General features: G+C 38.8%; 1 protein-coding gene across 1 annotated transcript in view; it reads right to left on the bottom strand.

Annotated features, from left to right (window-relative positions):
• Window positions 1-14409, bottom strand: part of CNTNAP5 (contactin associated protein family member 5) — a 297497-nt gene that overhangs the window by 55060 nt on the left and 228028 nt on the right. Inside the window, exons 14-16 of the mRNA XM_075093104.1 lie at window positions 10145-10301; window positions 1139-1266; window positions 758-928 (exon numbers count right to left, since the gene is read on the bottom strand). Of these exons, the coding sequence (XP_074949205.1) occupies window positions 758-928; window positions 1139-1266; window positions 10145-10301 (456 nt within the window). The remainder of the gene's footprint in view (window positions 1-757; window positions 929-1138; window positions 1267-10144; window positions 10302-14409) is intronic.

Genomic DNA, 14409 nt, shown 5'->3' with positions numbered 1-14409 from the left:
TTATAAAATGCATAGCACTCAGTTTGTTTTTCCTAAGCTTGACAGAATTTGGAAAACAGAAGTCATATTTCATGTGAAAGCCATGGTACCCTTTTGTCACTAATAAATATTTGAAGTAGTCAGAACAGGAGTGAGACAAAACCTCACCAGTTAAGTTCCCTGTACTCTCCTTTATATATTGAATAGCAGTTGTACTGCAGTCACTTACTAGACTTTGAAGTATTCAAGGCTTATTGCAACTGTGACTGACTTATCTTGCATTAGCATCCCGTCTTTCATAGAATCTCCCCTTGTAGCTATACCATACACACTGAGTTCCTCTGAAACTGTAGGGCTTCATCAGGCTGGGAATGTTTCTGATACAGAACTAAAAGCAACCATCAGAGTGGCTGTATTAAATTTTTCATCTTTCAACTAAAATTACATTCTAAAGGTACATTAGCCAGTATCTTTTTCTCTAAAGAGAAAAAAGATAATATAATTGTTGAAAAAGGAAGTTCAGTTACCTGTTTTAAGAAAGACAAAATGAGCCATAACAAGATTATGTTTATGGTTATTAATGACTGAGGCTAGACAGGCAAACTCTGACAGAAGAGGTAGATAAGTCTAAATAAATGAGTCTTTGTGTCTCCATCTTATCCTCTTCATGCACCTCCAACTCCAACCATCTCAAGACTGAAGAAAATACGTCCTTCCCACTTCCCTGCACCTGTCAAATTGGGCGAATACACAAAGAGTTCTCGATAGTGAAACTTACAGCGTATTTCAACTCGTATGAAGTCTTTAATCCCAAGGTTTTCCAAGAACACCCCGGAGATGGCAGTGGTTTTGAAGAAGAAGGAGATGTCTGCGCTGACCTCGGCGTGGAAGGTGGGGAAGTGCAAGTAGGAGGCTTCTGTGTTGAAGGAAGCAGCGTTCCAGAACTGCCCTGCAAACACAACCCCCTTCTCTATAGTTAATTGGCACAGGACAGCAGCTGTGAGCTGCACGTGGAAAGCCACCTTTCGTCTGATAAATGCGTTTTAAAAAAACAGAACAAAACAAAACAAAACCAAACCAAACCACCAACAAACCAAAACCAAAAAAAGAAAGAGGGAACATTCTGTACCTATGGAAATTGAGAAGAGCTAGTACTCACTGTCTCCATAGCAACGCAAAGGGCCGATTTTCCAAGCAGCCTCAGAATTTGATCTGTTTGTGTCAGTGATCACTATCTGAGTTACAGGCAAATGGTCTTTGAAAGCAAGGAGGCCAGTATCATTTGTCCTGGATTATAATAAACAAACAGAAAGAGACAGATTAACCACAGACAAAATCCCCAGCATTCCTTATGCAAGGCAATATCTGCAAGGCGCTTGCTTAAATTTTTTCGCAGAATTACCTAGACGACTTGTGACCGGTACACCCTGCTTAAGGTGCATGTTATGGTATTAACGTTCATGCATGCTCTATGCTCAGATGCATTACCAGCCCCTGGAGTCACTGGATTTGGTTACATGATGCTGACTGGTATGGACTGTAACTGTGTTTCAGTTGGGCAGAATGATTGTGAAGCCAAAGCAGAGTGGGCTCGACTGTGTTCCCTCAGCAGGATGAATTTGATGTGGATCAGGTACAACCCCAAGTCGGCATTCCTGTTAAGTTAGCTGGAGACAGATAATGGTATTTATGCTGGCTTTATACTTCACCCAAGCAGGAAGAGGACACACAATACCTGATCCAGCATGCTGTTAGCATAGGGCAGCCAGACAATAGCTGATCCAGCTTCAGGATGGCTGGTACACAACTAGCTCAGCATACTGTGAAGACGGTTGAATTGGCAGAGTGACTTTGCACTGAATCAGCCCTGTGCATTACACGCCTGTGGAAATTTTGGTTCAGCAACTGAAATACTGAAGTCTGATTTACTGTTTTGTTGAAATAGTCTCATTTATATCAGCTGGGCTTGTTCTTCAACTGCAACTAACTTACACACAGCTGATGGAAAGGAAGAGAAAAGAAAGAAAGATTCCTAAAGGATAATTTCTTTGGTTTAACTCTGACTGTGCTCGGCAAATTGTTGTCCCCCAAATGCAGTGTGACATTTCATTGACAGCTCTCTGGTCCCTAAGCTGATTCAGTGGCTTTGACTCTGGCAGGGTATACAATATGCATCCATCCGGCTGTACTTCATGAACTGAACTGAGTCCCTCAGGCATCCAACCCTGACCTTACCAGAGCCAAACTGCCCCCTTGAGGTATTTCTTTATCGATTGATTATAGAGAGGTGAGTGCTACTGTATCTTTCTCCACGGTGATGAGTTTTTTTTCTTCTCCTAACTCTTTTTCTCAGAGTTGAGGTCTGCTGTGTATCTGGACACATAAGCCTTCATGGAGCCGAATCTCAATACTTTTGGAGAAAAGGATCCCTATCTCTGCATGGCCTAGCAATCTGCATGCAGGGTCTGGACTCATCTCACCTGTGTGCTCAGAGGTGAAAGATTACAGGCTGCACATGGGGATGGCAATAATGACCAGATCCAAAATGTCAATAATCCCAAATTTACACCCACTGTTCTTTCAGGCAGGTATGAAACAAAGCCTCAGGAAACAGGTATCATTTTTTGAGTGATACCACTGCTGAAGAGTCTGATATCCCAGTCAGGATCCCAGACTACCTATATGCTGCTTGTAATACCACCTTCCACAAACGTACCTCTCATTATAGTTCCAGCTGTGGGAAGGGACACAGAAGTTAAGCAAAGAAATATAAATCAGGATGAACACTGCAGCTGTGCTCTGACACACAACCTCAGATATTTGTTTGGCTAAGTGCTCTTCTGTGATTAATGACAGAAAAAATAGAAGGGATATTTTGATCTTTTTTATAAAGGCTGCATACATTTAATTTATTTTTCATTGTCTCTAATTGCATGCAACACAGTTAATTGTCTCATAATTCCAAGGGGAAAAGGAGAGGTACCCTTTCCAACCCTAACATTTTTTCTTGCTTCAGTGGGTGTCTGACATGCAGATAATTACAGACAAAGTGCAGCAAGATGAAATTCCCAGGCACAAGGCAGAGTGATGCCTTCAGTACAGATTCAGAATTAAAAATACCATGTATGAATCAAAAGTACATGGTCTTCAAATCTCTTCACAGAGCTTTCTAAGCAGCATACTCATATAGCTTATTGTATCAATCTCTGAAAGTTAGTGTAAATGCTCTCAACAGATTATGAAACAGTTATAACAAAAACTGAACAACTTGAGTGTTTCTTAGGAAGATAATTAAATAAGGCATTTCAGTGGGTGGGAGGAAGAAGAGTAAGCAGAATGAATGAAAGGCAGAAAGATGCACAGAAAGAGGACATAAAATATGTCGTATACACATGACTAAGGTGGCATTTACTTAAAAAAAAATTTAAAAATCACAAAATATTTAGGGAGGTTTACTGCAAATTTATTTTCATTCAGAAAATAGTTATCTTTTGACTAGCTATGATCAGCATTAGAATAAAAATCAGTATCTTCCTACCGCTACCACTGAAGATACCTACAAAAAAATTGAAATGGTGACATTTTAAAGATATCTATTCCACATCTCTGAAAACTGCATTGCTTATTAGATATTCTGTTATATTGCATGAAGCTCTTTTATATTGAATTTTATGATTCTGAGTTTTTACTAGTTATATGCCAGTGTCACAGAGAACTTTAGCAGCATAGCTCAACTGTGAGGAAGAAAAATATTCTAGAACTAATAAAACCCCTCACTTTCATGTTAATGCCTTGAAAACTCAATCAAGTTTCTCTTGAAGCTCAGACAGCACATTTTATGTATTTTATTCTCTCACACATGGAAAAAAAGACTTGGGTAAGGATATGCATTCTCATACAAGCAGACATTGAAATAAAACCTACCAGAAAAACTTTCTACCCTTCAGATAATGTGTTGATGACAGGAAGAATATACCTGCTGTTGCAGTTTATTATTATTATTTTATAGTGGGAAATTGAGTTTTTGGTGAAAAGTCAACACCTAAGATGTTTAATATGAGAAAAGCGGAAAAGAGATTTGAAGACCCTATGCCGGCCCTCATGGGAGCTAAAGTTTGAGTACCTTAAGTTCCTGGTGGTCTTTAACTTATTTCAGACTCCATTTCTTACAAAGCACCACGATTCTTCTTTTTACATGCTACACCATGGCAGCCTCTCAAATATAGTGTATTAAGCCTCAGAGAGGAGCAAGAGAGCTGTACCTGTACAATAACTTCCTGGAAGCACTGCTGTGGCACTACAAAATACAAATATTCCAGGGTTTGGACAAAACATTTGGAATTTTGCCTGAAGGGAGCTTGGGGATCACTTTTAATGTACTACAGTTTTCATATAAAAAGTGCAATTTTCTGAGAGAAAGCATCTGCACTATGATGTGCACACACATGATATTCTTTTAAAGAAAAATAAAACCTTGTTAGATTCATTATTTTTGTATTTGTTCCCTGACCTAATTTTTACTTATATGTAAACAGCTCTGTTGAGAAGGACCTGGGAGTGCTGGAGGACAACAAGCTGACCATGAGCCATCAATGTGCCCTTGTGGCCAAGAAGGCCAACGGTATCCTGGGCTGCATTAAAAGGAGTGTGGGCAGCAGGTGGAGAGAGGTTATCCTCCCCCTCTACTCTGCCCTAGTGAGACCACATTTGGAGTACTGTGTCCAGTTCTGGGCCCTGCAGTTTAAGATGGACAGGGAACTGCCTGAGCAAATCTAGCAGAGAGCTACCAAGATGATCAGGGGACAGGGGCATTTCCCTTATGAGGAAAGGCTGAGAGACTTGGGTTTGTTCAGCCCAGAGAAGAGAAGACTGTGCCAAATATATTAAAATCTCAATGTTTTTCAGAGGGTGGAAAGCACCCTCAATGAACAGATGTTTCTCTGAGCTCTTTGCATAAAGGGTAGTATCAATTTCTACTTCCCACAAGCAAAACCAAACCAAAACAAATCCAATAATGCCCTTTAAATTAAATCACTGAAATATTTTTAGTTATGGGTATTAAATACAGTTGGATGTCATCTATTTATCCATGTCTGAAGATTAATGTTTGTATCTACCCAAAGGAATTCCTCAATAAGCTATGAGGCATGTTACACATCAAACAAATGCTCTTTGTATGGGGGGAGGGAGGTGAAAGAAAAAAAAGAAGAAAAAAATTTCGCTGCAAGTGCAGCAATGCTAAAGGTGATAATGCAGCAACTGGATACTTTAAGACGTAGCACAGGTAGTCTTACCTGTAAATGACAAATAACTATTTTGATGGTAATATTATGAGACTATTTTTCTTCTTCCTGGCTACTAATGAAAGCACGCTCAAAAAAGTCTCACTCTATGGTATCCTAACAGTGTAAACCATCATAAATTGGTAATCTCTAGGTAGCGGTTTCCATATTTTTTCTAACAGATGGTAGAGCAGTGGTGCCATTAAATATAATTTCTTCTCATATGATCCCCTATCAATATGTTTTCTTCTTGTACATTGATGAAAACTCTGGTGGGGTCTAAGCCTAGTAGCTCAGCTATTCAGTACAGATTTTCATGAATACAGTACATTTGGGGAAAAGAATAATATCATCAGCAGATGTCAATGAACAGCATGAGGAAGGGGCCAGTGAAACAGGCTTCCATCAGAGAAAGTTTTGAGCCCTGTGCAGGACGTATCGCTAATAATCTGAAAGAACACCTTTTAATTGCTATTTTGCCCACCAGCTGCATTCAAAAATGCTTTAGTGGGTGCAATAATGTAGAGTCATGATAAAGAAAAATACAGCAGCAGAAGGGGACATACCTAATAGTTGAAGACAAGATGCAGTGGCTACATTTTGCTGAATTAGAGAAGAGGTACAGAGAAAGAGTTTGGTAATGATAGTAATGAACTGATTCCTGACACATCAGGGGCCTGCTACAGTCAGCTCTCTGCAGGCAGCTTTTCTAGTTTGTTGACAAATGCCGTCACGAAGGTAGATATCCAAGACAGCTCTACACAGGCCAGGTCACCTCCGGCAGGGTTTATTTATGAGCTTACAGGCTCTACAGAGTTCCCTGCACCGCTTCTGGGGGAACAGATTCAGTACGGAATAGTGGCTGAGCAAACAAAACCTGTCAAATCTGGGCTTGTCAGTAGCTGGGTTTCTCTGTTCTGCTCTCCTCAGCCCTTCCAGTTTTAGCATCCTGGCTCTGGCACAGCTTTGCACAAATATAGCTCATCCAAAGAGGGTTCATTTGCTTCAACATGGCTTTGCTTTTCCCAGACCAAAGCTGGATATACTCAATATAAACCTGGGAGCCAAAGTGGGTCTGACATTAGTAATATCCCTCCTCCCCTTTTTCTCCCCTTCTTTTCATGTCCTGTCGTTTCCTTTTTGCTTGCAGTACTCCAAAGGCAGGTACTGGTTGAAATCAACACCATCCACCACACTCTGCTGAGATGCCTCAGTTTCCTGCACAAAATTAATTCCAGAGATGCTGCTTTTCCTGTACAAAATAAACAGCTGTTCTGTTCTCCAAATTCACAAGGTTTCCAGGTGAATGCAATCAGTATTTTGATGACTGGCTTCAATCAAGTGTTTGAATTTGAAGTAGAAAATGGATTCCAAACAGAGAGACTGAAGTAGCAGACAGACTTAAGGACAGTCATGCACCACCATGGCATGAAAGAGGATCCTCCCATTTAAATGAAAGTTTTGGTGAGCAGCAAGACTTTCATTGCCAGGCCAAGAGGATTTTGCTTGAGATGAAAGACAACCTGGGAGATGTATTTAAGGATCCAAAGGATCTCTAGAATGGACTTAAGACAACACAACCCTGTCTGCATTTTGGGAATGCTTTATTCTTTAAATCAGTTCAACACTTTTCCCCAATAACGCCTGCGTCAAGAACGCACTTTCTGTTTGAGACAGAGCACATAGCTTTGAAGTTAAGTTGTTGAAGCTATGGCAAATCCATCTCATCTAGGCGTAATTTGTCCCAACAGTTAACTATTCTCAATGTTGGGGAAGGGGAAGAGAGAGAAAGGAAACATTTTCTGAACTAGATTTATCTTTAGCTTGTAGACCCTGGATTTCTAGGAATGTTCCCACCTGCTAGAGCAAGAGCTTTCAACATTCAGGAGTCTATCTTTTTTGGATGCATGCATAAACTACAGTCAAGTCACGTTTAACACCTTTCCAGATCCCTTGCTTGGGTCAGGGTGACAATTTATGCCTCTTCTCCCTCACCAGACATCTTCTTTCATTCCCAAGCAAACACCATGAAGATGCTCCACTATTCAGCAGTGACAGAGAATTAGCTGTCATTATTCTGCAGAGTTTGGAAGGATGATGGGGAGATGGTTGGAAAAAGATACTTTTCACTAGAATGCTTTAATAAAAAGAAAGGTGAAAAATACAAAAGCCTTCCTCATATAGCATGCAACCAATTATATTCCTATTTCATCTGGCCAGCATAACTCCAGGGGGAATAACTTGGTGTCAAGTAAAAGCCCAGAGATAGCAGCTGGCTCAGGTGTCTGCTTAGATATCATTTAAAAGTCAGCATGCCTAGAAGTGCATATTGTGTGCTGCCAAACACCTGGCTCAGGACTTTTTTCAGGTGTCTCTTCTCTTGTTTTCCATTTCCTTTGTTGCTCTGAGAAATTAGTAGCTACTTCTGCACCCAAGAGTTAGTCTAGGGAAACCAAATCAAAGCAACATCCTAAGCCTGTCTCCTCTTCAGAATTATGTTCCATCTATTCTGGTGAGTTCCTACCTCGGAGCTGCAGTGATCAGCATGATTTATCTGAAAGGAGTGAAAATGATTTTCTGGTTTTCCACTCTGCAGCACCCATTTTATTTCATGCTAAGGCAAATAAATGCATCTAGTGCTGTCTTGCTCCTTCCACTGTAATGTGTAGCAGGTTAAAGTCACTGTTCAGATCTCAGCAGGTTTCAGATTCAAACGCTCATTATGTATCAGGGGGTCAGCGTTCTAGCAGAGAAACACAAAAGCAATCTTCAAGAGGCATGAAATTTCTTATGTTTAGAAACTCTTTGTAAAGGTCAGGGATTTTTTAGCTTTTAAAAAGGCGACCTGCGATTTAGAATACTACCAAAGTCCAAATTTCTCATGGATTAAAAGCCAAAACAAAACACCTGAAGGCCCAAACCAACAACTAGTAGGCCGTTTAGCTGAGGAAACTTCTATGCATATCCTGTTATTATAATGAAATTAGGAGAAACAAGTAGCTCTGTGAACTGCCAAGCTAATGAAGCATGATTTCCAACATCTCTCTCCCATGAGGGTTTTCCAAAATCTAATAAAAACGTAAGCTTCCTTAACTTCCTTCTTGTGGGATTTAATTGGCTTTTTTTCCCTCAGCCTCCCATAAATTGTCATAGAATGTGTAATTTCTAATACTTTTGAGATTTCTCCTTCTCTGTTAAAGTTGTTTGAAATGTGTCTGCTTGTTAAAATCATTGGGTGTGGGGGGAAAATGGAGATAAACACCCACAGCATAACTTATTTAGGTCTCGTTTCCTTAGGAGACTCAGCTGAAGCATAAACTGCATTTAGCTTTCACCTTACATTGGTTTATACAATCTAGTGGTGCATTGTCCTGCAATCTCAGACTACAGCCCCAATGTTCTGCCAACATAACGCAGCCTGCTCTGCTGGAGTAGCAGCTCACCGAAAAGTGAAACGTGGATTATGAATGGAGCCAAGCACTAGTAAAAACAGATGCTTTTGATGCTCATATGCAAACCTTGCCAAAGTGATTCTGATAACCAAACATTAAAGAAAAGATAGATTAACGTGCACAGCCAAGCCTTTCTATACAAATCTATACAAATCACATTCATAAACCAACATTTACATAAAGATCTTCCTGAAGAAATCCCCTTACAGCTATGATTTTTGAAAGTGAATAGTGACCCCAGAGATATAAAGGGTCTAAGCAAATATCACATTGTCTGGAAATGAGGCCCTCTTGCAAATGCCACACACTGAGCAACCAAAAAAAGCCCAACACTTACAGTGACAAGCTATTTCTGAATTGGGTTTTTTTGTTTTGTTTTGTCTCAAGACTCCTTGCAGTTCCTTTCTCCTCATTCTCTTTTAAGTGAAGTTTTCACAAGGGTAATTTGGACACTGTTTCAAACACAGTAGCCTATTACAGCCAGACGTTCCTTGTCTACTTCCATTATTCATAATTTCTGAACTACTCAAGGTTAAAATATATTTTCTTAGAGAAAGGGCAGCAGCTCCTATCAGTGAGTGGTCCAGAAAGGAGAGACAGTGAAGCAGAGTTTTTACATGTATTTTCACAGTGTTTCAAAATATTACTTTCAACAACACTCATCTGGCATTTCTGTTGCCTTCAACACAAGTATGGAATTAATTGGAAAGGTCATCAGGTAGCTCTCAGCTGCTGGGGAGTCTCTGAAGGTGCAGGGAGTGGGAGAAGGTTGTGAGGTGGCCTTCGCAAATTCATGCAGTGTCAGGGCACAGTAAAGGTCCAAACCCAAGGAAGGCTTTGAATGTTCTTGCTGCAAGTCTAAAACTTCCTATAGAGACTGAACCAAAACCTATGGAAGCCAAAGGAAGTCTTTCCATGGAATTAAAAATGCTTGGGACCCAATGTAAAAGAAAGTTAAGGTACATAGCAATATACTGTTCTGTAAGAAAAATAGAAGTCTTTTTGATAGTAGAGTTTTCTTGTTCTTTAACTGTCTGTACCTGAATTTTGCTGTCTATGCCCGCATTTTCTGCTTTGATGTATAAACATGCACCAACCTACTAGAGTCTTTATTCATGCAATGCTCCAATTGAATCAATGGAAATTTATAAACAAGTAAAATGATTGGATTTGACATTCAACAAAAAAGATTTTTTAAAGGCAACCCATCCCAGCAACCTGCTTCAGCCAGATATCTTGTCTTTGGTTCAAATATGAAATTTAAGATTAAATCAGAAGTCCAAATTCTAGTCTGACTTTCATTCTCATTTGATCATACTTAAGCCATTCAAGCTTCCTGATCTGTGAATCAGGAAAAGATTTAAGCCTTCTTGCCCTACTTCCAATCCCCAAATCTCACACAGGCACTACTACACACATTAAAATTATTACCATTCTTCTCTATCTGCATCACAGTTGCAAAAATATCTCATATCCAGACAACTTTCTTCCAGTCCACATGCACACTGTTGAATGCCTGGAAGAGATCCTCCCCAGTAAAGATGCTTTTCATTGGCACGGCCAACCCACCAAGCAAATGGCATTCCATCTGGATGAAAGGGAAAGAGAAAGGAGAAAAAGAGAAAAGAGAAAAAGAGACAGAGAACTTGACAAGCAAATTGAATTCTCCTGAGAATGAAAAAGAGAACCGAGGTGGACATGTTAAATAATACTGAAAGAAAAGATGCAAAGTACAGATGAAGTAACAAATCATAAACTTTGCCCAAGTTCCATTTTATGGAACACATGTTGACAAAGCAACAGCTCTATGGGAATCCCGTTTGGTTTGAGGAGCAGCTTTTATTTCCCCATGGGGCTCATGTGCCAATCACCCGTGAGAATCTTGGTGCATTTCAGCTGCAAAGACTTTTGACCTGCGAACGTAACACCACTGCACCAGCTGTGTCCAGTGTTTTTGTGTGATGCTAGAGGGGAGGTCTGATCACTGAAGGAGACTGAAAACAATTCTCCTGCCACAACTGCACAGCTGCCTTGAACAACTGAATACTGGCCAAGGACTTCTTGCGGAGTTTACCTATTATGAAGGAGGCTTTGGCTCTTAGATCAGGATTTTTTACCATAAGACTTGTGTAAACAGCAAAAATCTTCAGAACTAACACACAAACTGAGCTGTTACTGTGGGCTTAATACAGTTCCTCCCAAAACTAAGACCAAAATTTGTATCTGTTTCTAAGGGAGCAGGACTAGGTGTTTTAATGTGCTTTCCAAGGGTGGAATTTGCAAATGCAAAGCCCCATAAGATATTAAAACATCCCAGATTAAGGATTCAGATAGGAGATAAGTGGGGAAAAATATTTCCCTACTTGGGAATTAATTAATCTCTGTGGAGTTATTTTCTATCTATAGGAGCTCTATGTTTTTATATAAACCATGATAGTTTTTGTTTAAATTTCATAATCCGTTATACATCAAGCATTAAATATTAATAGTCAGATCCAGTAAGCAGATTCAGACGTAATGAAATCCACGGATTAACATTTTGCTAAGACTGACTTTGTCTTCCAGCTGAGATAACTTTTCATTGACTTCTTAATCCTTGAATCAAGAAATGTAATCAGTTACACATACAGGTAGATGGCAAAATTTAGCAAAATTGACATACCAAGACTTTTTGATCAAAGAAGCTCGGAGAAATAAACTGCACTGGTAATGTAGAAAAATGTATCAATTTATTCTTCTGCTTTACTAACATTATTAGTAGGGAGTATTCCTCATTATACAAAGTAAGAAAATCTGAAATATGAAATGCAATCAAAGTTAACTGTAGAGTGTAAGGGACTAATTAAAATGAGTTTTAGAATCATTTGGCAAAATTAATTCATATTTGGTTTCCTTCTAAGCTTAGACTGCTGAACTGTAAATTAATGAAAAAAGGAAAATAAAAATAGGAAGAGTAATTCCATTCTCGTGATACCAACAATTAAGACATGATGAGTTTGACCAATACCCAGTGGTACTCATTAGAAAAACACAATTCAAGAACATCAAGGGTTCATCTCACAAAAATGTGCATGCTCATTTTAGGTCTCATATTGTTGTCAGCACATTTATATTTTCTTTCTTTTCTTTTCAGCTGATTTTCTTCAGAAGTTGATTGCTGTGGCCAGTGAAACAGGTCTATAATATATTATTGGGAAATCACGTGGTAAAGCTTGGAATAGTAATGTTAATTGAATAAAAGGGTGATTTGTCTAAGAGTTGAAATAGATATTATACAGAAGTGCTTAATCTAATTTTAAAAGTGCCCATTCTGGAAAAAATATTTAGATAAAGATAAATCCTTCAGGCCATCAGCAAATAATGGTATACATAAATCAAATTCATCCTGTGTCAGATTCTTTTGGCAGAAATCATTATATACTTAAACATAACAGTGAAATAAGCAATCATTCACAGTAATTAAGAATGAGTAGTTTTCTGATGTCTTTTTCAGATCTGTTATTTGTTTTATCAAGCAATACCAAGCAAACACACACATATTCAGACTTATGATATTGACTGTGGAAGTGATAGAAGCACCAGAGTTTGAGTAATTTACAACTAAATTAAATAAAGTGCTAAAAAATAAAGCATTCAACATTATAAGGAACAATCTTAGATTGTCAAGGGAACCGACTATAAAAAAAAACAGTGTATTTTCAAAAATTCTATCTATTAGGCAGAGTTCTGCCACCTTTTACTCAAGCTGAGTAAATTTTTTTCCCTAACTAGTCCCTTAGAAAGCAATTGTAGTATTAAGGAAAATTATGCCCTGATTTTTCAAAACTATTTTCCACATGCTTAATTTTTAACACACGAGAAATCACAGAAGTATTTGCAAAGCTTTTAAATCTAAGGTACTACAGCAATGTCCAAAGTGTTTAGGAATTATTGAAACGCATCTTATGTGTCATATACCTGTGATGCTGAAGAAATGCAATAGTTCACTAGTAATGCTAATCAATCTTTTCCTGAGTTTTTTCCAGAAAGTATACAGTGTTATACCTCGGCAGAGTTGGAGGGTGCCTTGCATTGAGATTGAGGTTTGGAGATTTGTTGCAATATGTCCACTTCTGTAATCATGGTATTATAATTTTTTTCAAAGCATTATCAATTCTCCACCACCTCAAAATGAATTAATTTCCTTTCTGCAGTGAAGCCGCAGACTAAGTCAATGACATTAATCAAGGAGTTAACACGGCCCCACAAACTAATGGTTACATAGGTCAGTAGAATTCCACTTTAAAATTTCTAAGCTAAAAAGTCCCTTTAATAAGAAGCGCTTCTAATTCTTCATTCTGCGGTTCCACTGTACCTAGTAACACATTATTTAGTCAAAAAAGGTAGTCAAAAGCCTACTGCACAAATAAAAGTGTTCTTTTCCATGCATTTTTGTCTATTCAGAACTGAAAAAATATCCACTATAATAAATTTATTAAGGTTGTCTTTGAACTCCATACTACGGTTCTGAAGGAGAATATGCATGAAAAAAATCCCAAACCAAGCAAAGCAAACAAGCCCCAAGTGACTGAAGTCACCAGTAAAAGAATAGAGATGAGTTTCTTTCAAGTGATTCTTCCTGTACTGCTCAAGCTGCCTTTGGAAGGTTTCAATTTTGGTAACAAAATCCTCAACAAAAGGCAAAAATTTTTCTACTTCCTGCAAAGGACAATATCCCTTTCTGTAGTGATGGTGTCTGGAAGCCTTTACAAGCAGCTGTGACATTTACGTCACTGTTTTTACCAGAATTTATTATGGTATTGAATAAAAGAACTGAGCAGGCAGACAGTATTTTGTATTAAACCAAGTAGTGCTACTTGTTCACACTGCCAGGCACAGGCTGCAGAAAGTAAGGTTGGCACAGGACTTCCGAAAGGAAAGGATAAGGGGTCTCATCCTCGGTTGATTATCTTGATGTTTCCTTCTACCTGACTCCAAAGGCTTGTCCTTTGTGGTCTATCGGTCTATTCAACAGCTACCGCACGTATGCATCTAATAGACAAGAAAGACTTTGGAAAGCCTGGCATATATAACATTGAATGAAACACATGGACAAGAACTCAGTTTTCTCCATCCATTGAGGCACAGAGAGTGAGTTTCTTTCAGATGTCAGTTTTACAGCAAATCTCCAGTACCTGCTCTATCAATGCGCTTAACTAAATTGTTGTTAACTAAACTAACTGTTGTTAGTTCTCTGCACGAAATCTGTTTCAGCAGAAGCAAGGCTGGCACAGACTCTACAGTTCATGAGCACAGAGGCTGGTGACTACGGGGAGAATAGCACACACACGGAGGTTGTTTCCGCTGATTCTTAGAAGGAGATGTAGATTGAGATCAAATTCACCTGCAATGCGTAGCTGGCTCTCCTACTGGCAGGAGTGGCTGAACACATATTCTGTGTTCCTCTACCAGCTTACAAGAAAATGTCTGTCCTCTTAAATCTCCCTTATACTGACAGTTCCCTCATTTTCTCCATTAGAAGCATTGAAATTTCTACATGTACAAGTTATTTTTAAAGGTTTTAGGCTTGCACACATTTTAAATGTCAGAGAATTTTTTCAAAAATTATTTCTATAGGCACTCAGAAGCTGAGGAAGGGGAGAAGCAGCATATTGCAACAGCATTTAGGACTAAATTATTATGTATATAAATCCCAA

Source organism: Phalacrocorax aristotelis, chromosome 5 (assembly GCF_949628215.1).
Source record: "Phalacrocorax aristotelis chromosome 5, bGulAri2.1, whole genome shotgun sequence".
NCBI classification, from domain to species: Eukaryota; Metazoa; Chordata; class Aves; order Suliformes; family Phalacrocoracidae; genus Phalacrocorax; species Phalacrocorax aristotelis.
The sequence above is the reverse complement of the archived record's forward strand: the minus strand, read 5'-3'. Positions and strand labels throughout refer to the sequence as shown.